At 43.8% G+C, this 27699-nt stretch overlaps 1 protein-coding gene and 1 long non-coding RNA gene across 7 annotated transcripts in view; both read right to left on the bottom strand.

Annotated features, from left to right (window-relative positions):
- Window positions 1-12395: 12395 nt before the first annotated feature.
- On the bottom strand, window positions 12396-20162 carry LOC103177465. 6 transcript variants are annotated; one of them, XR_006085056.1, is made up of 4 exons: window positions 20148-20162; window positions 19026-19103; window positions 14322-14449; window positions 12396-12866 (listed from the first exon to the last, which is right to left on the bottom strand). It is a non-coding gene; the product is annotated as an uncharacterized LOC103177465 (long non-coding RNA). The 6 variants fall into 6 exon arrangements; XR_006085052.1 differs by lacking the exons at window positions 19026-19103; window positions 20148-20162 and adding an exon at window positions 17687-17744; XR_006085051.1 differs by lacking the exons at window positions 19026-19103; window positions 20148-20162 and adding an exon at window positions 16466-16599.
- A 2228-nt stretch (window positions 20163-22390) lies between these two features.
- The window catches only part of LOC103177589 (toll-like receptor 8), a 24499-nt gene continuing 19190 nt past the window's right edge, over window positions 22391-27699 (bottom strand). Inside the window, exon 4 of the mRNA XM_042334075.1 lies at window positions 22391-26252. Within this exon, the coding sequence (XP_042190009.1) occupies window positions 23115-26252 (3138 nt within the window). The 3' untranslated portion in view covers window positions 22391-23114. The remainder of the gene's footprint in view (window positions 26253-27699) is intronic.

Below are 27699 nucleotides of genomic sequence, written 5' to 3'. Positions count from 1 at the left end.
CTCTCAGCATTTCCAGGCTAAAAGGGAAAAATGTTCACCAGTCTTCCTAGGGACTCTTCAATCACCTTTACTGCTAACAACAATAACAACCGATTGCATTTACATAGCGCCTTTCTCGTCAGGGGAACGTCCCAAGGCATTGAGTGCATATAACTGGATGTGGGTATTAGGCCCAGATGTAATTCCCCATACGGAATATCCTGTTGACACTTGCGCATGTAAACAATTGTCTTGGTAGATAAGTCTTCACCCGCTCTGCCTCCACCCGCTGACACATCATCCTGGAGCCCTCCATTTTTGGTCTCTCCCTCTCCACCATCAAAATCTGTCTTAAGATCTATCTCTTATGACTATGCTTTGGGAGACTTCCCCGTTCCCTTCTTACCTTCTCCCCCCTCTTGCTTTAGCTCCCAGACAGTTATGTGAAATGCGTTGAGATGTCCTCATGATGTGAATGCAAATGTAAATTGTTGTTGATGACTTACTGGAGGGCAGCTGGTGCTTGAGTTCGAATCAATCCCAAGGGCTGAAATCCCCAGAGCTGTACGTGAAAAGCATTGACGATCATGGAAAAATGTTCATCTGCTGGGGCGACTACAGTGACATGTTGAGCTGACCACATAGAGGGAAGGAGAGAGGGTACACAGAGTAGTACCACTGTGGCTCAATCACTGCACAGCTTGAGATATGTGCTTAAATGTTTACTTGAAACAGCCGTATTACTTTATAGTATATCTTGTGAAGCGATTTGAGACGTCTCGATGACATGATAAGGCTACATCAAATGCAAGGGTTAATATTATAACTTAAAGGTCTCAAGCTGTTGAGCCCTGGCAATGGCTGAAGTAGGCATGGTTAGGACAAAATGGTGCTCAGAAAGGTCAATTTGCATTGGGAATAGACGCTTTATGGTTATGAAGGGGTGGGTGGGGGGTGGGGGAGTTCTTTTCTGTGAGGGTATTGTAAAGTGTTATAAAAACTGACATGGTAATAGGTGTACTTTCAGTGTGTAGCCATAGCAGACCCAACATTTGACAAGAAAGCAGGATTGTTTCAATGTAATACTATTGTATTTTGTTCCAAAGACGACAGATAATGTCTCATTACAGCTAGTTCACTCGCTGTAAGTGCCCAAATGTACTTTGGGGTCAGTAAGGCAGCGTACAATGCATTCCAAGATAAATGACACCAGGGAACAAGAAATAAAAATAATATTGAATAGAAAGATTTAAAACGTGCTATGTATTTCTGAGAGATCTGAACACGAATAAAGAGCCTGTGTTGACAGAGGGTCTTCACTACACATATAGGCGTATACATACAGTGACATTGAGTTAATCCTTTGGCTCATCTTTGATGTGGAACATTCCCTCCACAGTTATGTGGATAAGATTGTATATTGGAGATGTCCTTGTACTCTGGAGATTATTGGCGGTTGCACTTTCCTATATGGTGCGGCAAGAGAGAGCTTGTTTGCAGCTTAATTGCCTGTTCAATGCACCTGAGGATAAAAGCACTTATGGGTATTGTGTACTGACTGTAATATGCAGCTCAGAAAAAAACATATCCTGACACATCTGGAAAGATGCTCTCTCTGGTGTTTGGCAGCATGAATATTGTTTTCTTTGTGGGTCATTTCTGAAACGGTGGCACAGCACTATGCACAGTCTCCACGTCCTACAGGAGTGCAAAGTCTGGTAGGACTAGCCATACAAGCTTGTGTCCTTTTGTGTTGAATCCATTGTATTCATCAGATCTATAACCCCTGCTCTAGATTTTCAAGACCTTGCAACACTGGATTTAGTGGTTGTAAGCGTTTTTGATGCATATAAACACACAGCTGACAAGTCAGAGTGCACATCACACTTCCAGAGAAGGTCTGTAGCTATCATACAGTTCATACAATACAATACAAAATTACATTTGCATAGTGCCTTTCACATCGGGAGGACATCCCAAGGCATGGTCGAAAAGGAGGATCTTGAGACGTCTCTTGAAGGAGGCAAGGGAGGGAGCGAGGCGAAGGGAATGTGGGATGGAGTTCCAAAGGGTGGGGGCAGAGAAGACTGGGGATGGGATGGGGCCATGGAGCCTGGTGCGGGAGAAGACATGAGCTGCAGAGTTCTGGATGATCTGCAGCTTGTTTGAGGGAAGAGTTGGGAAGGCCGACAAGCAGGGAGTTGGCATAGTCAAGCCTAGACATGATGAATGCGTGGATGAGGGTTTCATTTCAGTGGCCTGAGGGGTGAGGCAATGGCGGAGCCGGGGGATGTTGCGGCAGTGGGGGAAGGCAGAGCAGGTCATGGCACGGTCGTGGGGTAGAAAGGACAGTTGAGGGTCAAACAAGACACCAGGTTCCGGACTGGCTCGGAGAGATGAAGTGCGCATCCCTGGATGGTGATGCTGCCAGTGCCTGAAGTGTAGAGGCACTGACTGGAGCCAATCATGTGAATGAACTTAAGACCTGAAATCTCACCTGGTCTTAACCTGTAAGATTATTTTGTGTTAGAATTTAGGATTGGGAAGATTTGTGGAAAATTCTTGATTTCAGACTTAACTTAGAAGCCAGTTTATTTTTCGGAGTTGTGGGAAATGACCTTCCAAACTAAGGTTGAATTCAACCGTTTTTCACAATATTGTGTCATTTTAACTTTTAAAACAACAACAACAACAAATTACACTTGTATAGTGCCCTTCATGTCAGAAAGACATCCCAGGGCACCGGACAGTCAGGGGTTTTTGGACCCGAGTTGGGGTCAGGAGGGGAGGAGGGTAAAATAGTCTTACAGGCTCATACTAGATGGAGTTATGGGGACTGAATTTATAAGGGAATGTTATCAACTCCGGCAACAGTCCGACTCAGTGACCAAGGCAACAAGCCCCTGGAACTTGATCAGTTTCACTGTTAATTTTTTTGGTAAACTGAAGATACTGACCGCATCAAACTATTTGGATGTACACTCCACTTTGCAGAGCCTGTGCAGAACCTTGGTGCCTTGTTCGATTCTCAGCTGAAAGCAGCTGCAAATGAATTGTATCAATCTGTCTTCACTAAGGTGTTATTTATCTCCCTTTAGCCTACTGTCACTCATTTTCAAAGTTTCATTTCTATTGACTGTCACATAAAAATACTATAATAATATCACAACTACATTACTTGCATTTTCCTTGCATAGTGTACAGGGTGATAGGCTCATGGAGCCTCATGCAGAAAAAGTCACAAGCTGCAGAGTTCTGGATGTTCTGCAACTTGTGAAGGAACAAGGCAGCTTGTCTGGGAGTAGGGAGTTGGCGTAATCTATCCTAGATGTGATGAATACGTGGATTAGGGTCTTGGCGACCCGAGGGGAGACATAGTGGCAGAGGCAGGCAATGTTATGGAGTTAGGGGAAAGCCGAGAAAGTCAGAGCACAAATGTGAGGTTTAAAGCTGAGAATCGAACAAAGCACCAAGGTTCTGCACAGGCTCTACAAAGTGAAGTGTACATCCAAGTAATTTGGTGCGGTCAGCATCTTTGGTGAGAAGGTGCTGATGGGAGCCAAGCAGGGGAGCCTCTGTCTTGCTGACATTCAACTAGATAAAGTTAGAGCTCATCCACTTCAAAATGTAATTATAGGTAATTGTTGTCAAGTGTAGTTGCCGTGTTTGTAATCCAATGCTGTTCTGTGTATTTTAAGTGCTGTATCACTTGAGAAACTGTGGGGGATGTACTGGAGGACTTTTCAACTGGATTCAGCGAAAGGCCTTTTATTTCAGAGACATTTTCGAACAATGTTTGTATCTATTCTGGGTAACAACAACTTCAAGGCCAGTGATAAACCTTATTTGTCTGAACTCTCCACCTCACCTCCCAAGTCCACAGTTGTGGAGGCACTGACACAAGATTTACATGTGGTCTAAAAGAGTTTGTTTGGGAATGGAAAAACACATAATCATCCACGTAACTGGTGGTTCCTCCTAATTACCACTTAACTGATTATTCCTCAGAACGATTAAGCCTTTGTGTTCTTTATACCATTTCCCACAGAGTCTTTAAAGTTAATTGACGGAGTCATTCTGTGAGGCTCATGCACGTGTACGTCCCAAATGCAGCAGTTAAGATTAATTTGGTGTAAGATTAATATGAAAATTCAGGACCCTGTAGGACAGATGACTGTGTGGGAGGGGGGAGGGGGTGAGCACTCTTCCACAGTTCATGTTGCAGTAGCTGCTATGTCTGGTCTGCTGCAAACTTGAAACAATGGTCCACTGATGTGGTAGAAAGAATCGTTCCAATCAGACCGTTTCAGGCTGACGTACGGTGTCCCTGGAAACTCCCAAAGGAGTTCAAAAAGTCTCGAATGGGAAACTGGCAGAATAAATGAAATGGTACAAGTGCTGGGGAAAGCACCTTGCTGGATCCAATGACTCTGTCTATAATAAATTTGGATTGCTGTGACTTGCATGGGTTTCCCTCGGGTCTTGTGCTCGTGCCATTACCATTGCTGTTTTCCCATTGCAACAACTTTTTGACCCCCGTCATGGTGATAATGTACCACTTACTTTTCTGCCAATGAGTGCTTAGGGAACATTTGAGTTAAACTTAATTCTATGTCATCTGACGTCTACACACATGCACTTTTCAGCGGGTGCACCTTGGTGGTAATTAGTAGAGAGAATCCTGACTCATTCATTAGGAGCACTGAGGATTCTTGCACCCCCACTGTCACTCTGGCAGATACTAAGGAAAACTGAGGATACTTACACTGTGGGGGCAATGAAGGATAATGGAGATCTCACTAAGGTTTTCAAGACTCGAATTAATATGTTTGACATCAACATACATTCTCTAACAAGAGGAGAAACATATGGAGGGAAGGTGAACTGACAGTTTAGATTTGATTACTTAGCAGCATCCTGCTTAGATTTTGGGTGAAAGAGGTGTGTGTGTGTAAGAGATAGAATATCAAGAGCACGCGGGTTTAGGGTTGCAAAGAGCAATTTCTGGATAAACACCAAGATTATTTCTTTATCTGGGGGAGTAATTGCCAATTGTCACTTGCAGGATGCGCTCAATTGTCAGAGGTGCTCTCCTTTGGATAATGTGGTAAACCAAGGACTGGCCTAGCTGTTCATGTATTTGAACATAAGAACCATAAGAAATAGGAAAAGAGAGAAAACATTCTCTTTTCAAATAGGAAACATTTGAAAAGAGAAGGGAGTTTCTCCCAGTGTCCTGGCCAATAATTCCACAAATAAGATTGGTCATTCACTTCATGACTGAAGAAGTCAGGGGGAGAGGGGAGAGTTGACGTTTGTGGAACATTGCTATGTGCACATTGTCTACTACTTTCACCTATGAAAACACAGTAAGTCCACTTTACTGTAAATCCTGTGAAACCTTTTGAGATGTCTCGAAGGTGTAATAAGGTTCTATATCACATACAAGGATTATTTATTACTATTTATGTTAAGTCCATTTACTTCCCTCACTTTTCTTCCAACACATTCCGATAGTCATGTAACGACTGAAGCGACTAAAGTGGAAGGAAAAAAATTCAATAATTTTAAGTTTGACTATGATGCAGATGACGACAAAAAATATTAGCGACGAGAGGGCAGATTTCCTTCAGATATGGTTTTCCAGTTTATAAGAAGAAAATTGGAATATTGATTCTAAAACATATTGAATTTTCAGATCAATATAATGATAGTATAGGCAATAATCCTTGCATTTGATATAGCATCTTATCATATCATCAAAATGTCCCAAAGCACTTCATGTAATTTTTACTGTGAAGTGTAGTGACTGTGAATTTGTAGGCGAAAAATCGAAAGACGAGAAAAGCACACCTCTCCGAACATCACTGAGGAGAACAGACATAAACCCAATCAAGAGTTGGATGCAGACAGAAACTCTCCTCTCTCCCCCTGCCTTCTTCAATTAAATAAATGTGCTAATGCTTTTGCTGCCAAGCCCTGAGTGCTGAAGCCAATTATGCTGTCTCTATAACCGCTGTGGCTGATATCAGCGAGCTCAGCATTTCGATTAAACCACTGGGAACACATGTCCTCATATTTTAAAGGAAGAGATTATTTTCACTCTGGCTTGATTCAAAGAATCTCGCGATGCCTTTCTTTTGAGTTTTAAATTTTTGCTGAACAGTCTAGTTATGAACTTAATCTGTTTTTGAAATTGCTAGAAAATCACAGGCGTCAAATATCTATTTTCTCCAGTGTGTGGCTGAGAATAGGTTCGAGCCCATCTGTCATTTCACCTTCGTTGAGAAGAACGAATGAATGTGGATCAGAAAGATCTCCACAGGCGAAATGAAGTTTTTGGCATCTCCACAGAGATGCACACGATCCTCCCAACAGATAATAATAATAATGATCCTTGCATTTGATATAGCGGATTATCACATTTTCGAAACGCTTCAAAGCACTTCACAGAAAATACTGTGAAGTCAAAGTAACAAATGACATTCTGGCCATCTGTGACCAGGGCTTCCTCTGCCTCCTCATCCTCCTTGACCTCTCTGCTGCGTTCGACACAGTCGACCACTCTATCCTCATCCACCGTCTCTTCACTTTCCTCAACCTTCACTGTTCTGTTCTTGCCTGGCTCAGATCGTACCTCTCACACCACCTCCACTTCATCTCTGCAAATGGTTTCTCCTCTAGCCCCCGCAGCATCTCGTGCGGCGTTCCTCAGGGCTCTATCCTTCCCCAGGGTTCCCCCTCTTTGACATCTATATGCTCCCTCTTGGTGATATTATCCGCAGACATGGGGTCAACTTCCACATGTATGTGGATGACACTCAACTGTACCTCTCTGCCTCCACCCTGGACTCCAGGACCACTACTGTCCTGACAGAATGTCTGTCAGACATCAAGTCCTGGATGAGAGCGAACTTTCTTCAGTTGAATGTCAACAAGGCCGAGGTTCTCCTGATTGGCTCCCGTCAGCGCCTCCTCACCTCAGGCGCTGACAGCATCCCCATCCATGGTTGCACACTCTGCCTTACTAAGCCAGTCCGGAACCTTGGCGTCTTTTTGACCCACAACTTTCCTATCTACCCCACATCCGTGCCATGACCCATTCTGCCTTCCCCCACCGCCGCAACATCGCCCGGCTCCATCATTGTCTCAAACCGCAGACCGCTAAAGCCCTCATACCCGCATTCATAACATTGAGGCTTCACACTGCGAACTCCTTGCTTGTCGGCCTCCCCAACACCTCCCTCCATAGGCTGTGGATCATCCAGTACTCTGCAGCCCGTGGCCTCTCCCGCACCAGGCTCCATGACAGTATCACCCACATCCTCACCTGACTCCATTGACTTCCCATCACACAGTTTAAGATCCCGGTCCTTGTCTTCAAAGCCCTCCATGATCTTGCTCCCCACCTTTCTCTGCAACCCCCTAATCCCCTACCATCCTGCCCACTCTCTCCGCTCAGCGGGCTCCAGGTCCCCCGCCTCACCCGACACGCCGTTGGTAGGCGGGCCTTCTGCCAAACTGCCCACACCCTCTGGAACTCCATCCCGCAGTCCCTCCGCCTCGTCCCCTCCCTTACCTCCTTCAAGACCCATGTCAAGACCCTCCTCTTTAACTGTGCTTTTGATCTCCTAGCTTCACTGCCTTCCTCCCCAATCCCCCCAACTCGGATCCAAAACACTGACTGTCCAACGCCTTGGGAAATCCTCTCGATATGAAAAACACTATAAAAATTTTATTTTGTTATTGTTGTAAAGTGAATTGACTGTATATTTTGTGGGCGAAATGCGGCAGCCAATTGTACACAGCAGTGTCCCACAAACAGTTGTAGATTCAGTGACCAAATTAGTATTTTTATAATTTTGTTTGGATGGGATTATTACCTCCGGAAAAGCAATCTGCCAATCGACTTTTCACATCGTTATAATAAAGATATCAACAATAAATCTTCTATTTGATACAGCATTTTATCATGTCACCAAAATGTCCCAAAGCACTTCATATGATTTTTACTGTGAAGTGACTGTGAATTTGGATATAAAAAGGATGAGAAAAGTACACCTGTACAAACATCACTGAGGAGAATAGACATACACCCAAACAAGAGTTGGGCGCAGACCTCAACTCTCCTCTCTCCCCCTGCCTTCTTTAGTCAAATAAGTCTGCCGACATTGTCAGAAAAGCATACTCCATCATTGAACTGGCAAGGATTAAAATCCTGCTTACTGCTAGGTAAACAAGAGGAGTGCAGAGTAATGAAACTTGCCCAAATTTTTGCCCTGTTGGGAATCAAACCCGGGGCCTCTCGCTTGCAAGGCGAGTGCACTATCCACTAAGCTGCAGGACTCCACATATATTTAGGGGACCAGATGAATGTCTAGCTCATCGTTCCTCTCACTTGATTGCCACAGAGAACTGAACCTACGCTGTTCTAATAGATCATTTGGGAAGGTCGCTGTAAAATTAAGCCATGGACAACAGGAAGGTCCCTGATTTATTCTCTGCTGTGTGCTAGGTAAGACATGATGATTGGCATCATTGGAGAAGGAATGGGAGCAAAATCAACCAAGGGTAATACTCCTCTAACCACTATCTATTTTTATCTCCTAGGAAGTTAACATGTTTGCACAACAGGGATGAGAAATTCCAATTGTTAATAAGTTACTGACCTTGTAGTGAGTGAACGTGTTTATAATGGTGAAATCACACTAAGTGAATATAACTTTATTGAACAGTGTATTTCACCCCACACATGAAGACAATATCAAGGGTAACTGGTCTCAATACTTTGAATAGCCTTTTGACAGTCATTCTCCCGGCTGGCTCACACATTAAGAATAAACGCTTAGTCGATGGATTGGAAGACAACTGGAACTTATCGAACTGCAGCTCATCATGAGCCCTTGGGAGAGGAGAAAAAAGTAATCCACATCACTGTTTGATAATCCTGTAGTCCTGTTGCTCGTGGTTAGAGCACTTGCTTTGCAAGTGAGAGATCTATGTTCGATTCCCGGCAGGGTGAAACCTTGGGCCAGTTTGCTTACTCCACACGCCTGATAATAATCCTTCAAGATAAAACAATAATAAATTGGTCACTTCAATTCACGACTGTTTGTGGGACACTGCTGTGCGCAATTGCCTGCCGCATTTCACCCAATTCATTTTACAGTCTATTCTGTGAAGCGCTTTGAGACGTCTAGAAGACGTGCAAAGTGCTAAATCAAATGCAAGGATTATTATTATTATTAATTGGTGAAATTGCCCAAATTAAATCCATTGTTGCTATTGGGCCACTTCATGCAACCCAAGGCATGAGTAGAGCATGAATAGGCCACAGCTTTACTTCAGGGCATTCACCTACAGCTACACAGTCACTGCATTTCACAGTAAAATCCTGTGAAGACTTTAAAAAGACGCTTTATCAAATGCAATGATTATTATTATTATATTACTATAAATCCAATATTTGTGGTGTATTCTACATCAAACATGTCTCCAAAACATTTTCTGTCTATTGTCAATATTAGTCATTTTATTTTGTTCCATGCCTGAAGCATATCCCTTGTAAGCACTTCCTGGTTTTGAAGCATTCAAGAATATTTTGCACTGTAGGACTTGAGACTGGCAATATCATTTGCCGTCTGCAAGTTAGCAGATGAATACAGTCTGGAAAGAGATAAAATTCATGGCTAAACACATTTTTGTACGATTGGGAAAAGCGTGTTGTAACACAAAAAGTATTTCTCCTTCAAACCCACCACATTGTGATCTGTAAAATTGCACTGACACTCAGTCTGAAATAAGATATGCACTGCTTGCCCACTCCTGCCTCAAATTGAACACAAATCTCACCTGTTCTGGGATCATTTCAATTTTCTGTCCTTGATAGGATCAAGATGACATGATACTTGTGAAAAGAGTTAGAAACAATTGACATTTATATAGCCGCTCTTTTGGTTCAAAAGGATGTCTCAAAGCACTTCACATAGCTGACTGAAGTGGGGAGGTGGGGGTGGGGGGAGGTGTAGGGAGGTAGCCAAAAGCACTGTTGGAGGTAGGTCTTAAGAGGGGCTGGTTGAAAGCGGGTAGGGAGATGGCAAGGCTTCCTGCGCTAAAATAAGGAGACTCTGGGGGAAGAGTTCCAGAGAGTTGGGACACAGTGTCTGAAAGCTGACCCAACAACGGTGGCGCAACAACAACTTGCACTTATACGGCGCCCTCCACGCAAGGTAGAGTCTCAGAGCGCTTAACAGTGGCGGAGCCTGACTCCGAGCCGGGGTGGGCAGTGATCACAAGCTTGGTCGAAAAGGAAAATTTTCAGGCAGGGTTTGAAAAAGGGGAGAGGGGATAAGGTGGAGGGATTGAGGTGCAAGACCTTTCCAACTTGCTATAAATCATGTCTCTATGTCAATCGGTTATTGAGATCCTTCTTGAAGCGCAGACAGACAGCCATTGTCGTTTTATTAGTGTATAGATGGATAGATAGAAGATAAAGGTGATCCTGCAGATTCCGAACCAGAGAAGTTTCAGTTTTACCGTGAAGCATTTGCTATGGTTAGTATAGAAAGATTACAAATGACAAATATTGAGTAGGTTTAACCCCTTGTTGCATTCTCACGAAAAGTGGAAATAAGTTGTGCATCAAGCAATTATTCACAACACCTAAAGGTATTGTATTTCTGTGGAAAAGTATCCAGCGAGTCTTGTATTCTGTATTTGTAGAACATTGTGACACGATCCCTGTGCTGCAAAACAAGTTGTGTCACTGCAGATGCAATGATATACAGCTGTTCTCACTTCCCTAGGGTGCTGCATGCAATCAATAGCTGACTGCTTTTCAAAACCTCTCAGAATTCATTTAAATTGAGGAAATCTATGAATCTTATAGTAAATTACAATTGCAGAATTGCACATTAATTCACAGTGCACATTAGCCCACAAGTGAGACAGCAGCAGCCAGAGTGGTTATCTACATCAAAGAGAAAGGTTAGCAGAACTTTTCTGGTTATGCCACCACTATCAACTGTCATGTAGAATGACATTGACTGTACAGCACTAATACAGATCATTCAGCCCAACTAGTCTATGCAAGTGTTATATTCCAATTGAGTCTTCACCCTTCCAGATTTCCTTTCCCTTGCCTGCAATCCTCCCTTCTCTCTCATGCATGCATTATATTTCTTCTTCTTCTTCTTCTTCTTCTTCTTCAGTACAACACTGTTTTACCAAGCACTTTGGGTTGGGGATATCAGGCCTTGTAAGCCTTGTATTACTATCCAGTGACCTGCCAAAAAACTGCACTGGGTTTGAGGAGTGACGCTTGCACACTCAAAAGTTTACCTGCCAGTTGAGTGAGGTATCCAAACCCAGATCAAGTGTAGTCTCTGTGCTAAAATGTTATTTCTGGAGCTAGTATTGCTAGGGAAGCTCATTTGTGGAGTCCTGTAGCTCAGTGGTTAGAGCACTCGCTTTGCAAGCGAGAGACCCGAGTTCAATTTCAGGCAGAGGGCGAAACCTTAGGCAAGTTTCCTTACTCCACACAGAGCCTAATAATAATCCCTCCAAAACCAAAAATAAATTGGTCATTTTCAATCTACGACTGTTTGTGGGACATTGCTGTGCGCAATTGGCTGCCGCGTTCGCTCAAATATCCAGTCAATTCACTTTACAGTATATTCTGTGAAGCGCTTTGGGACGTCCTCCTGACATGAAAAGCACTATATCAAATGCAAGGATTATCATTATTATATGTCCTGCTGAGGTTTCCGAACCAAATCTCTCATAACTGATGCATGAGAACAAGATTGCATTTATAGAGCGCCTTTCATGTCAGGAGGATGTCCCAAGGTGCTGGACAGTTGGGTCGGGACCCGAGGAGGGGGGAAATGGTGAGGGGAGGGAGCGAGTAGAGAGTCGAGAGGGGAGCTGAAGGCACAGTTGAAGAGAAGGATATAACCTCCCAGCTACAGCTATGCTTTCAGCCCTATGTTGCTTGGGATGGCTATTGCAGTAGTTACACTTTAAGAAGTTTCATCTGCTCTCCCGAAGAGGAAGCAGAGAATACTTGGAACTCGGAGCTACCTCGAGCAGTTGGTCACTCGGCTCAAGCAGGGCCTGCCCTGCCGGCAAGGTGATCCAGTCATCACCTGACTTGCTCAGGAGGTCGTGAAGACACAGTTCAGGTCCGCATTGTCCTTGGGACAATTTAGAAGGGTTGGGTTTGTCTGCGGGGACATACCCCTTGTTCCCAAAGTGGACAGTTTTGGTCTAATTCAGTTAATGGGGTCTAACCTCACTCGTCGCTAAAAAATAAAAAAACAAATGCAGTTGGAGCCCACACAACTGTCGTCCAGACTGACCCATTGCAGGGAAATGAAAACCAAGAAATCAATTGGAAAAAAAACATTGTGCATCAGTTAAGATTTTTCAAATCATTTTTATTTGCATATCAAAAACAATTTGCATACCAAGAGGCACAAGTATAGCAAGATGCACTCTATACATTTGATTTAAGTGGACACAGGATCTCTGTACATCTTTGTATCATTCATAAGAGTTTGGTTTTTCAAAGGATTCCTGTAGTCTTGTCTGGCTTCTTCTTTGACATGCAAGCTGTCAAGTGCTGCTAGGATCAAAGCCATAGATAGATGGACAACACTCATTTAGCTGAAGCTTCATCTGTAGCCTTATCTGTTGTCATTTCATGGAATTCAGGTGAGATTGGAACCACTCTTCAGCTCTTCACACTGCATCCAGATTATTATTTTTTTACAAAGATATACAGCTGATAAAAATGGAATAGAACATGATGTGGAATGTAGAGTGCAAACTGAAGAAGTTTCATTTTTTAGCTTCTTCCTCCAAAGCTTTCTTTTCCTCTTTGATTTCTAAAATATCGGGAGGGGAGAGAAAAAGGAAAATAAATTTAAAAGATTGGAAGTTTCTACATTTCCAACAGGGAAAAATAAATCTCAAAATTACATGGATTTAAAAGTTACAGTATGTTACACCACCACCAAAGTATTATAAAATATTCATGTTAAAAATCCCAAACTAGATAACAGTCCATTAAAGGTGAAAATGTCTAGTCAAGCTATTCTTATATTAACATTAGAAAAGTAGTTTTCCTGCATGAAGGAACATTGATATTAATATAGACCCTAAGACCAGAGTCTTGCTACTCTGGTAACATCTGGAGTAAGTTCATCAGAGTCCACCAGAAGTAAAACTGTTGTCCCAACTAGCCTGGGAGATAATTAGAACAGCCCAACTCTTGCAACTGTTCAGTAAGCCTTGCTGAAGCGAAACCCTTGGGTAAGGTGCTGACTTGTGTATAGCACAGGTCTTCTGTGGACCCAAACTAACCACCCAGCTTCTGGCACTGACTAGCTAGCCTCCCATGCTAAAATATGGTCATCAGAGCACAGTACACCTCACTTCCTGTACTAAAATAGTCATGACCACACATCACTTCCACTGCTAAAATATGGTAACGATGACTTCCTGTGCATTACATGCATGTGCACCAAGTCAAGCGCATGTCACTTTGTGCCAGACATGTACAGGAAGTGACATTATTAACGCTTTCTTTACAGAGCACATGCCCAGCACTCAGGAAGTGATGATGTTGATGGTACATCCTGAGCACAGCGAGCAGGACGTGGCATCGGTACTGACTTGGCAACCTGGAAATAGGACATTTTTCTGTGCCTCCTTAGCGAGACGTTGGACCCAGCTGAACGCATTACAGCAAGGTTTCCTTTTTTCTTCTTAAACACCTATTGGGTGTGTTTTTTTTGGGGGGGGGGGGTCAACAAGAGCTTCTGGTCCACACCACAGCTCCTACCCCACTAAATGCAATGAATTCCCCCATATCGACTCCGATAGCCGAGAACAATTCAACACACAAAAGGGCTAAAGGAACATTATGACTTTCACCCCCTCTTTAAACTTTCTTTAGAAAAAAAGTTCTGGAGGCAGCCCTCACCAGAGCAGAGGAGCCCAGGAGGAGATTCTCAATGGTCCACAGCTGAGTGCAGTCAGAGAGACCCTGTTACACTTTTGGTTCGGCGTTAAGGCGGATCAAGTTGGCGGTTGAACACCAATGCAGAACAAGGAATGAACTGCTGGCGTTTGAAACACTCAACTGCTAATACTTAACGCAAGAAACGATGCAAATTTCACACCCACCCCCTCCACCCATCCACCCCACCCCATTGCAAAGTCGCAACGAAACCGATTCTAATCGGCTCACGTGTTATGCAAAGGGGCAAAAAAAAACCACACCCCTAAAATAATGCACAGAGTGTTTAAAATTGCTGTGACCCCCCCCACCCCCTTACCTTCAGCGGTGGGCACTCTGATCGAGTCTTTCGTTTCTGCATTCTTCAGCTGCCCCTTATCGAATGAGAGTACCTCATCCATGTTGGCTTTGGGCTTCTCAGCGTCAGACATCTTCTCAGTGGGCGATCTGCATCACAGCACAGAAATAAAACTTATTGCATCCGCCCCTCAGCTTCAATGCAATCGGCACTTCCATCGCCGACTCGAATTTTTTTTTCCCCCCCCCCCAAGAAAAAAAAATCTGCAGATGCAGAGCATTGCACCAAAAAAAAAACCCCCCCACACACACACACACACAAAGCAACTGCTATATTTAATGCACGAAAGGTCACACACGTTCCCCCCACTCCCACCCACTGCAAAGCATAATTTAAATGGGATTTTTTTTTTGTGGGGGAAAGGGGGAAAAATATTTATTATTCTCGAAAAAGAAAACGCTTTGCAGAAAACGAATCGGTTCCGTCCCAACCGGATTCTCCGACCCAAAGTCGAGCCAAACGGCCCACTTTCTGTGCAGCAATAATAAAAAAAGCCACACACAAAAAGTGAGGGATATTGTGCAGATAAAAGATACCCCGTTGGAATAGCACAAGAGGTCAGTTGGAGGCTCAGCTCTGCTCTGCTCACGGTGCCGGGGACGGTGGAGGATTTTTTCTTTGCAGAGTGGCACAGGGGCTGCGCTTCAATTACTAACCGCTGATAAAACCCAAGGACTTCCTCCAGATCCTTTGCTCAACCGGGATTCACCCCTCACCCACACACAGCCACCAACACCCCCCCCCCACCTACACACACACACACACCCCACATCCCAACCCACCTACACACACACACCCCACACCCCCTACCCCTACCCACCAACACCCCCCCCACCACCCCACCTACACACACACACACACCCCCACCTACACACTCACATCCCCCCCACCCACACACACACACCCCCACCCCCTACCCCAACCACCAACACCCCCCCCACCACCCACCTACACACACACACACACCCCACCTACACACACACACACACCCCCACCTACACACTCACATCCCCCCCCCACCTACACACACACCCCCCCACCCCACCTACACACACCCCCACCTACACACTCACATCCCCCCCACCCCACCTACACACACACCCCCCCACCCCACCTACACACACCCCCACCTACACACTCACACACACCCCCACCTACACACTCACATCCCCCCCACCCCACCTACACACACACCCCCACCTACACACTCACACACACCCCCCACCTACACACTCACATCCCCCCCACCCCACCTACACACACACACACACCCACCTACACACTCACATCCCCCCCCACCCCCACCTACACACACACACACACCCCACATCCCAACCCACCTACACACACACCCCCCCACCCCACCGACACACCCCCCCCCCCACCCACCCACCCCACACACTCACACCCCCCCAACCCACCTACACTCCCCCCCACCCGCACCCCCCCCAACCCACCTACACACTCACCCCCCCCACCCCAACCCACCTACACCCCCCCCCCCACACCCCTTTTTTCTCCCCCATTCACATGCAGATGGAAGTCGCGCATTCATTCCGTGACAAAGAGCCTCGAATCCCCGCTCAGCTGTGGCTCAGCTTCGCAATTTCTTTAGGGATAAAGAGATCAAAATCGACGAAACCCGAAGCGTTTGAACCCAAATATTTTTCTGCAGCTGATAAATAGTTATATATATATATATAAATATATATATAAATTAAAAAAATCCCCCCAACGGGGTTCGGGCAACAATAATGCATTCGTTTGCAACCGATCAGAAGGAAATAAAACTCGGGTTTTTGACGCAGATCGTCAATGAGGAAGCGGTGGGGAAGAAAAAAAAAAGAGATTTCGTAAACGGGGGGAAAAAAAAATGAACTGCGCGACACACACACACAAAAAAAAAGTGAGCGCTTCTCAAGTCATTCCCGACCAAGAAGTTTGCAACGAAACCTCTGCAAAATGCACCGCCGGTGGTTCGCTCTAATGCTCGGATCGCCTCTGTAACGATGCAAAAGAGAGACACACAGAGAGAGGGAAAAAAAGCTCAGATGAGAAAGCAAAAGTCGATGCAGATTAATGTAACCCGCGGTCTCTTTACTCACCGTTTTAACTTCGAACTACAAAAAAAAGCGGCTCCGGACTGAGCGGCGGAGTCTGAGGGCGAGTGGTTATACTCCGATGTATGCAAATGGTGGACACGTCACTGTCTCACACCCCCACACCCCAACACCCCCCCTCACACAGTCCACACCCCCCCTCACACAGTCCACACCCCCCACACCCCCACACCCCCCCTCACACAGTCCACACCCCCCACACCCCAACACCCCCCTCACACAGTCCACACCCCCCCCACACCCCAACACCCCCCTCACACAGTCCACACCCCCCCACACCCCCCTCACACAGTCCACACCCCCCACACCCCCCTCACACAGTCCACCACCCCCACACCCCCCTCACACAGTCCACACCCCCCCTCACACAGTCCACACCCCCCACACACCCCCTCACACAGTCCACACCCCCTCACACCCCAACACCCCCCCTCACACAGTCCACACCCCCCACACCCCCCTCACACAGTCCACCCCCCACACCCCCCTCACCCCCAACACCCCCCCTCACACAGTCCACCCCCCCCCCCCCTCACACCCCACCCCCCCTCACACAGTCCACACCCCCCCTCACACACACACCACACACACACAGAGTCCACACCCCCCCTCACACAGTCCACCCCCCCCTCACACACCACACAGTCCACCCCCCCTCACACACACACACACACAGAGTCCACACCGCCCCCTCACACACACACAGAGTCTACCCCCCCCCCCCACACACACACACACAGAGTCCACACCGCCCCCTCACACACACACAGAGTCTACCCCCCCCCCCACACACACACACACACAGAGTCCACACCGCCCCTCACACACACACAGAGTCTACCCCCCCCCCCCACACACACACACACACAGAGTCCACACCGCCCCCTCACACACACACAGAGTCTACCCCCCCCCCACACACACACACACACAGAGTCCACACCGCCCCCTCACACACACACAGAGTCTACCCCCCTCACACACACACAGAGTCCACACCGCCCCCTCACACACACACAGAGTCTACCCCCCCCCCACACACACACACACACAGAGTCCACATCCCCCCCCCCTCACACACACACACAGAGTCCACATACCCCCCCCACACACACAGAGTCCACAACCCCCCCCCCTCCACCCCAGAGCCAACAAGCAACATGTGGCTCAGGACAGCTCCTCACTCACTCACTCTCACTCACTCACTCTCAGCAGTTCCCCAGCACCAGAGGGTCTGCAAGAGGGAACTCTTTCGGAGGCTCTGATCTGAGTCGCAGCCATTTCTTAACGAGAATTTCCTCTTTTTTATATATATTATATATATATATAAACACACACACACACGCACACAGCCCTAGCTGTTGGTGGTCACTAACTGGTGGTAACTGTTTTTTGAACCAACAGCGACATCAAGCGAGAAGGACAGTACGAGAAGACGTGAAAAGCGCTATATCAAATGCAAGGATTATTATTGCTTTACTGGGGCCGGCGATGGGACAGACTTCCGAGGCGGTGTTTTGTTCTCTTCCACGTGAAGTTCTCCAGCTTTCCTGGGCGGGTGTGATTTCTTGCAGCTCTTTGCAGCTGTAATGATTTATAAATCCAAGTCGTTGTTGATCCGTTTGTCAGTGGACAGCATATTGCAGCTTTGGCTTGCAGTAACCGATCGCAACTGTTCACATCAAAATCAGGAGAGAGAGGGAGGGAAGAGGAGAGAGGGAGGGAGAGAGAGAGAGAGAGAAAGAGAGGAGCATTTCAACCCACAACGTTTTACTCGGGTCTGGCACTCCAGCTCCGTACTATGTAACACACATTTCAGACAAAGATGTGAATACACACGTTCCCTGAACCCACTTAAAATAGGGAATGATGGATCAGGTGCACAGATCTCGAACAGGGACTTGGAACAGTTTCCGGAGGGTTCACCAGGGTTCTCCTCTGAAAACGCAACACAGTATTGGCAATCACTCTAGATATACCAATTTTGTTTTTATTTGGAGATTCGGTGTTTAAGTCAAAGCAGTCTGTTCCTGCAGCCTTGGATTTTCAGGTCAGCAAAAACACTGCAACTACCCAGCAGCTAAAACAAAAAAAACTACTTAACATGTCGGGTGGGACCTTTCAGCAGCACTCAAATGGTTGGAGTGGAAGAGCATCTGTGTAAGATGGGGGTGGTCAATTAGACCAGAACAACCAAACATACATTACCAAGAAGTTAAAAATACAGTAAACCTCACATAAATCGTATCAGTTGGGACCATGCATTTAATGCGACTTATGCAAAGTATAAGTTATGTCAAATGTGCGTAGAATATAAACTCTTGAATGGGCAGATGTACGACTTAGGCTATTATATTATTTATACAGATCAGACCTATACAAATTTTACTGTATATAAAACCAGTGTATATAAAACTACATGAAGGAGACGGCTGAAGTGAACAAACTCAACATGTTGGGAAAGGTTTGGATTTTCTTATGAGTTTTCAAAATGGAAAAAAAAGAAACATTTATAATATTTAAGTTTTATTCAAGCAAATCGTACCTTCTCCTATATCTTCACTTCACGATTCGCTCCCCCATTCCTCCGAACCAATCAAATAGACCACTTCATGAACTGTGTCTGTAAAAACAATTAAGCTATCATCTGAAAAAATACAGAGAAATAGTGTTGGAAGATCTGCATCAATCTTTGTAGGTTAAGGCCTGAACTGGGAATAAAAGTAGAGTTTGTCACAATAAGAAAAAAATCAGATTAGATTACATACTCTTTGACTATAATCTCAAAATGTCTCCATTATACCAGTTGAGAGGAAGACTTGTCCTAATAATAATAATTTTTTTTAGCATTTGTTAAAACACTGGTCATGTCGGGAGGATGTCTGAAACGTTTCATAGGATTTTCTGTAAAGTGTAGTGACTGTGTATTTTGCAAGCAAACCTGTTTGCAGTTCTTACTGTTTGTAGTTCTTAAGTGGAAGGCACATTGAGATGTGTTGCTTTGGCTTCATTTTAGGAGAGGGCGTGGTTTGTCAGCAAACTACTCTGTGGTTCATTTCTGATCACCCTTACTTTTCTTACCATTCTTTTATCGTTGAAATAATAATAATATATAATAATAATCCTTGCATTTGATATAGCACCTTATCACGTCTTTGAGATATCTCAAAGCGCTTCACAGAATGCATTCTGTAAAGTAAATTTTGTGGGCGAAACGTTGCAGCCAATTGCGCACATCAGTATCCCAAAAGCCGCCGTGGATTGAATGACCAAATTATTTTAAATGTATTTCGAAGGAGTTATTTGGAAGAAATGTCTCATAGTGCTCCGTAAGTAAACTTAGCGATTTTGTATTCATTGACAACCTCGGCAGCCAGGTTATACACAGCAAGCTCCCACACAATACTGAATAAAATGAATGATTAAGTTAGCCGGTGAACTTTTGGCCACGCACTGGGAAACTCTTCTTTCTTTACGAATAGTGTCGTTTGAACTGACGAACGGAACTTCGGTTTAATGCCAGCAAATTTACCGATCTTGACTTGTGTGCAGCATGGGAAGGTACCTTTGTAAGCACACACTGCCAATCTCAATACATTTACTTACCAAGGGAAAATAATAGGATTATAAGAGATCTGTGCAAATGATTTCAAGAAGATGTTTTCACCTGGGGAGACAAATGAGACAACGGACGTCGACTGTTCAAGCATTCTCTTTGGGTGTGTGACATGATCCAAACTTGCCAGTCAGATTGCTGCCCTTTAATCATTCCCATTGTCTATATATAAATTGTGTTGTTATTTTCTGATGATCAACTGTTGCTTATCGCTTGATGAGATTAATTATTGATCATCTTTGAAATCAAAGTTCACTTTAATAAAGTACTCGACATTACATCATGTTTATTGGTATTTCACTGTGGATTCATCCTGGCCACAGGTGTCTGCAATGTCTCATGGCCTTGGCCTTAAATGTATTGTCTTAATATTTGCTTGTGCAGAATTTTGGTAATTCTTAAAATCGGTTTTCATTGGAAGTTGGTCTTCCACAGATATTGTAATATTAATAATCCTTGCATTTGATTCGGCATCTTATCACAAAGTGCTTCCGATGAGTTTTACTGTGAAGTATACTCTAGTGACTCTGCATTTGGAGGACACCAGAAAAAATTCTCTTTTCAAAAGTGCCATGATCAGGCAGACAAGACCTTGGTTTAACATCTCATCTGATGGGCGGCACTTCCGACAATGAGGCACCGCTCCAGCACTGTTTTGGAGCGTCAACCGAGAATACAATCGGAAAGTCCCAACATGGCTCTTTGTGGGATTTTGTTTGTGCAAATTGACTGCTGTTGCCGCCTACAAAATCCACAGTCGCTGCACTTTACACTAAATCTTGTGATGCGCTTTGAGATGCCCTCCCATCGTGATGCTGTAATTAAATCTTAGATCATTATTAAGGGTCATCAATCCCCCCCAAAACAATTAAAAAGAGCTTCACAAATTTCACCCCAGTAATTCTAAGAGTGATTGACTGAACTCATAAATTGAGCTGAATGGCGCGTTTTAGTGCTGTAAACATTCTTATGTAATTCTATGTAATCCCATTTACTCCCTCCGCCCCCCACCCACCCCCCAACACCCCATTTCATTATTTTATCTATTGGCCAGCCTTTTGAGAAATAGATGTTCTTCAAAGTTAACTGTTTAATAATAATAATCTTTACATTTGCTATAGTGCGTTTCACATTGGGAGGATATCCCAAAGTGCTTCACGGGATGTAAAGTGTAAAGTGCATTGACTGAGTACTTTTGTGGGTGAACTGTTCATTAATCATAGACTAACTACAATGTAATTACATGATTAATAAATGACAACCTAAGATTTAACACCCCCCTCCTCCCCCATTGTGGAGTCCTGTAGCTCAGTGATTAGAGCACTCGCCTCACAAGCGAGAGACCTGGGTTCGATACCTGGCAAGGCAAAACGTTGGGCAAGTTTCCCTACCCCACATGTCACTGTTTACCTAGCAGTAAGTAGGAATCTGGTTGTCAGTCGATTGGGGAAATTGCTTTTCCGGGGGGATTAATTCCTTCAAAATAATAAGAATAAGAATAAATTGGTCACTCAATCCAGGACTGTTCGTGGGACACTGCTGTACACAATTGGCTGCCGCATTTCGCCCACAAAATATACAGTCAATTCACTTTACAGTATATTCTGTGAAGCGCTTTGAGACGCCTCAAAGACGGGATAGGGCGATATATCAAATGCAAGAATTATTTAATATTATTATAGCAATGCACGCACAATAATGGTCTGACTAAGAGACATTAAACACAATGCTGCAATGCTGCAACAGGAGCGCCCTCTAGTGCTGAATCTGAGAACTGATAGATTGTATTTGTTGTGATCCAGAAATCAATCAGTGTTTTCATGAAACGTAGATAACTGGCATTTGGAGCTAGGTTCTGTGACAGTTAACATCTGGGGATTGTTAGATGTACTGGCTATCGCATGAGACATTAAACCAAGGTTCGTGCTGCCGGTTTTCAGGTGGCCGTAAGAAAGACCATTGATACTATACAAAACCTGAGTGTCTGAACAAGGTCATCATTGAGTTGAAAGACAAGAATGTTTGAGGTCCACACTACTGCTGGCAGGTGATCACATCTCAAAACCACCTTTGAAGTTAGCTTTGAGTTGTTTTTATGGCCTCTGTATTAAATGTCTCAAGTGCCAGCCAGTACCTTTTGAGAGAGTGGTGGTAGGTGTGGGGAAGAGGGTGGTGGAAGGTAGAGGGTGATGGTTACCAATATTGGAGATAGATTACTCTGAAAAGAAATGCTTGATTCTCGTAGAAAACTAATACAAACTCAAAATTCATTCAGTGATTTTAATTCCACCCACTGCAATAGTTTAAATACACAACTTGGATTGCAATCATGGACTTTAAATGTTCATTTTCCAAAAGATCTTTAGTTCAGAGAATAAATCTTTGTACAAATTGGATTGAGAAAGTACAGCCAGAAGAATCCTTTTTACCTACAGCAAGGCAGCAGAAAAAGTGGTTACAGGTTTGGGCTTGCAAGGAACAATTTCAGGATTGACGACAGGGAAGATATTAACAACTAGAATTGGTTAGAGGAAGAGTAGATAAGACCAGGATGTTGGGACTCATTTGAGAAACAGCTAGATTCCGTAATTGGAAGACGATAGGAAAGACGGGATGGGTATTTTGTCAGGATGGGACCAAATGGGCTGAAGGACCTTCGTCAACCAAATCTCTCATGCAACCTCTTGTGAGGTTTTTACATCTTTAACATTAACAATACTATTCACCGATGATCTGAGATGCAGTTGCTGATAACTGGGGAGAGAAAAAGATTGGTCAGAACTTGCACCCATGTAGATCCTTCAACAAGGTGAGTGATCCACTTCCAGGGGTCAATATTCTGTGCAGCTTGACATGTACAACACAATACAAATGTACATATTTACATTTATATAGCATCTTCCACTATATTCAAAGTCCTCTTACACTTTTAGGTGGACGTCAAAATCTGTCTTGCTTGGGTGGTCCGTAGTTACCGAACATATACAATCTTAAAAGTCAAAGAGGTTTTGATGTTAGCTAAGTGGATTCCATAATCGTGTTGTATCTTCCATAATTATCAGTTGCAAGCGCATTTCTCAAACACTGCCAGAAGAAATCCTCAGCTTTTGGATTTTGAGGCCAATATAGCACAGAATTCTTACATAATCTCTTCCTCAGTCTCAGATATTTGGAGTTTGTTAAAACGGACTCCAGCAGTACTAAAACAACCACATCTTGATTTTGATCCATGAGTCTCTGGTGAGCCATGTAAAAGGCTGTTTTGAAATTTCCACTCTTGGCGTAGTTGTCTGTGAGCACAAACACAGTCTTTTTGCTCTTATGTATACTCTGAGAAAGATTGTCAACAATAGGCAGGCCTAGCTCCCAGTCTCTCTCCTGCAAACAGAGGGAGAAGCTTCTTTCTCCTTTCTCTTCTAGATGAACACGAAGTTCATTTACCACCCAGTCTGTCACAGCCAGATCCGAAGGGTCATAAGCTATGAACGCATCATAGAAGTAGTCATCTGTGGAAAGTGCTCGATATCCCTTCAGCTTTGCAGTGCAGAAATAGTACAAATACCACACGTCCCAGTAAAAGAGATGGTGGGTAGTTGCTATGACCATTGTACAAATAATGATGAAAGTAGTAACAATATTTAATAAAGTCGCAATGTCATTGTTTGCGCACGCGTGCTGATCAACAAAAATAATGCTCTGTCCTTTCTGATCTTCGGGTGAATCACATGTAACATCAGTAGCCAATCGAGGGATAATCACCTTACAGGAATTAATCCATACAATGAATGGTACAATATCGCAACTGCAATGAAATGGATTCCCTATTAAATCTAGCACCTTCAGGGAAATGGATCCATCCACTGGGAAAATTGATTGGTTTAACATTTTAATTTTGTTATAGCTTAAATCAAGATATTTCAAGGACATCCCAAATGGAAGAAACTTTTCAGGAAGTTGTGAGATGCTATTATGGCTTAGTAGCAGACGTTCCAGGGATTTGGTACAATTATTTAGCTTGCGAGGAGCTGTGGTTAGTTTATTATAACTGAGGTCGAGAATGCGGAGATTCTTAAACATTTGTAGTTTTTGCCATTCAAATGTCTCTAAACTGTTGTACGAAAAAGACAAAAAAGATAAATTCTTTGGTAGATTTTCATATGCTTCGGATGGGATACTTTTAAGTTTATTTTCTGATAAGTTGAGCAATGTTAAATTAGTTAAATTTTGAAACAAGTGAATATATCTTTTGTCTTCATCTTTCCACAAAATGTCCAACCGATTCCCTTGAAATTCCAAGTGCTGCAAGGAGTTACTTTTCAGGATTAGCCCCGTCAAGGTGAAAATGCGATTCCAACTTAACTTGAGGACTTTTAAATATTTAAGGTTTTCAAGAAAGCCCATTTTGTGTGTAACGGCTTCAACGAGAAAATAGTGTTTGTTGTTACTTAAATCCAGCACCTCGAGCTTCTCCAGTTCTCTAAAGGCGTTATGATAAGCTAGGTCAATGCGGTTATAAGACATATCTAAATATTTTAGATTGCGTAAGGGGGTGAACTCGGTGCCATTCAAAGCCTGACCCATCACGTTTGCGGACAAATTCAGGCACGCAATGTCTTCCAAGCCCACAAACTGCTCTGGTTTGATGAAGAAAATACTGTTTCGACTCAAGTCCAGGATTTTACCATAGGAAGCGCACGTCCACTTCTGTATCTCTCCGACATGGTCCTGATCTTCCGAAGACCGGTAGTCATTGCTGCTGTGTTCAAGTAGCAAACGTGTATCTCTTAATTCTGAATTCGTCAAGGCAAAATGATTATCTCGGCAGGCAGAACCAAAAGAAAGGTCATCGTCAGTGGAGGGAGGTGATATCCTATTCTCTGACAGGCCTATTACTTGTAATGATTTGATAGCTTCAAAAATCGTTAGATTTACCTGTTTAATGAAGTTTGTGCCAAGGTTCAGTTGAGTGAGATTTTGTAGGCTGAACAGAGGTTTGAGATCCTCTCGGGTAAGATCTTTAAAAACATATCCTTTGATGTACAATTTTTTGAGAGAAACTAGTTTGGAAAAATTTCTTGAAAGATTGAGATATTTCTCATAAGCTTTCAGTTGATAATTGTACGATAAATCTAGCACCTCTAGTCTAGGTAAATAATTTAAAAAGTCCCCAGAAGCAATATCAAGCAACAAGAAATTTCGAACAAGATGCAGAACTTTCAAATTGGTCATGTTTTGAAACCAGCTACTGTGTATTCGGTTAATGGAGTTGTTAGAAAGGTTGAGTTTACTTATCTTTCGAAGCTGTTCAAAAGCATAGGAATTTATTTGTATGGAGCCATCTCCGGGACAAGGTTTGCAAGGGTATTCAGCATTGTAACATCTCGGGCAGTTTCCATTTAAGTCAAGGGTTTCCAAGTGTACCAGCTCACCAAACTCACCTCGGTGTATGGTTTGAATCCTGTTCCCATGGAGGTATAGTGACTTCAGTGATCTTGGCAGATTCTGAGGAATAGACGTTAAGTTGTTTTCGCCAAGTTTGAGAACCTCCAGTTTATTGACACTTGAAAAAGTTCCTCTCTCTAAAGATATAGAAGACCAGCAGGGATTGAGATAATAACAGTTTTGATTCATAAACAATTTTTCCAGATTTGTCAGACTGTGAAGATTTTCTTTCGTTATAGACAAAATATGGTTACCATTTAGACCCAGAACCTTTAAGCCAGTAGGCAGTTTCTTTGGTACTGTGCAGAGTGTGTTTTCATTCAGGTACAATTCTTGCAGCTTGGTCAGAGAAAAGAATGCACCTACTGCAATTTTCATACCGCTATCACACCTCGCTTGCCGTTCTTTAGCCTTGTTGGATAAACAGTTGCTGCTTAGGTTTATTACAATGATGCTTTGTAAACTGGAGAAAGAGCCATTGGAAATGCTTGTGATCCGATTGCCAGCTAGATTTAGACTGATAGTTTTGGAAGGAATGTTTTTTGGCACCTGTTTAAGTTGACGGTTACTGCAGTCTAGCTGAATGATAGAATTGTTCAGGGCATCACATGGAAGGCTTCTGGGAAGCGAGCTGGGTGGAAACAATGTCAAAGCAAAATTGAGCAAAAGGAGGAAGTAAAACGTAGTCTGTGATGGAGCTGATCTTCTCTTAGCCTGAAAGGGAGGCAAAACACACAGTCAACACACTTTACAGTGTATTCTGTGAAGCGCTTTGAGACGTCTCAACGACGTGATGAGACGCTATATCAAATGCAAGGATTACTGTTATTAATATTATGAATAATGTAAAATCAGTTTAGAAGAACTGGAGGCTATGAATCATTTTCTACGATTAAACACGATGAGACAACTTTCACGTACTTTACAAAAGGATGCATTTCTTTCCTCCGCATTTTATCGAACAAATATTATACACACACACTACAGTGCTACCCACTTATCTAAAAAACCCATTTATACCGACATCCCACATATGCCAACAATAAAATTGAAGTCCCGGGCCCTTCCCCATATAGGAGCATATTAAACTTACCAGTTATGATGACGGCGACATAAATTTCTGGATGCTTATGTTGACAAATTGTTCAAGACCCCAACAGCATTAAGTACATTATGTTTTTACCGCTTATGACTGCAGGCCCCGAACGTCACACGTGATACGTGAGTGAGTGAGCGATTGAATTGGGTGAGTGTGGTTCGTGCATGCGTGAGAAATTGCACGTGAGCGCGTTGACACGTGGGCGTGTTAGGCCTATAAAGTAGCTGTGAGTGATCGAGTAAGTGATGCTTGTGAGTTCATGTGACACATGAGCATGTGCGACATGTGGGTGTGTTAGGCCTATAAAATATTCATGATGCGAGTATATACGGCCGAACCAAGACGGTTACCGCAACTGAAATGAAACCGATGCTTAATTTAAAAATGCTAAAAGATAAAGTTAGAGCAAGTGAGAGTGGAAAGTCCAGAAACTACATCTGTGAAACTTACACCGTGAAGCACAACACCCTACGTGGTTGGTTGAAATGTGTCATGTGTGAGATAGTATACTCTTAAATAGTACAGCAATTCTAAATACAGTATTTTATGTGGAATATATGTGAATAACTACTTCTAATTGCAGGATTTTATTTGAAATGCATGTAACTGCTTCTAATCTATCCTCTCGCGTTTTGAAATCTACGTTCCGTTTCATTCCAGTCAATAAATGCTTTAACCACAATGAATACGCGTGCGTAATTCATTCATCGGTTTATCTTGAAACCCACTTATGTCGACAAAATCCTTTCGGTCCCCACGATGTCGACATAAACAGGTAGGAATGTATCCGACTTAAAGCTAACCTCATGGTTTCAGAGCACTTCTTTAATATTCTGGGATAAATGAACTAACCTGGATAGGAGGGTGTGTAGGCAGCATACATTTGTGGAAATCTATCTGGTTTCGTTCCTGTTAAAGATGGTGATGGCCTTGCGCCTGCCTACTTCTGTGACCTTCTAAACCCCTACCAACCTGCCCGCTCTCTCTGCTCAGCGGGCTCCGGCCTGCTTCATGTCCCCCGCCTTGCCCGCCCCACTATTGGCAGGTGGGCCTTCAGTCTCT

Source organism: Callorhinchus milii, unplaced genomic scaffold (genome assembly GCF_018977255.1).
Source record: "Callorhinchus milii isolate IMCB2004 unplaced genomic scaffold, IMCB_Cmil_1.0 Scaffold4, whole genome shotgun sequence".
Classification (NCBI taxonomy): Eukaryota; Metazoa; Chordata; class Chondrichthyes; order Chimaeriformes; family Callorhinchidae; genus Callorhinchus; species Callorhinchus milii.
This window is presented reverse-complemented; position numbering and strand designations above follow the sequence as displayed.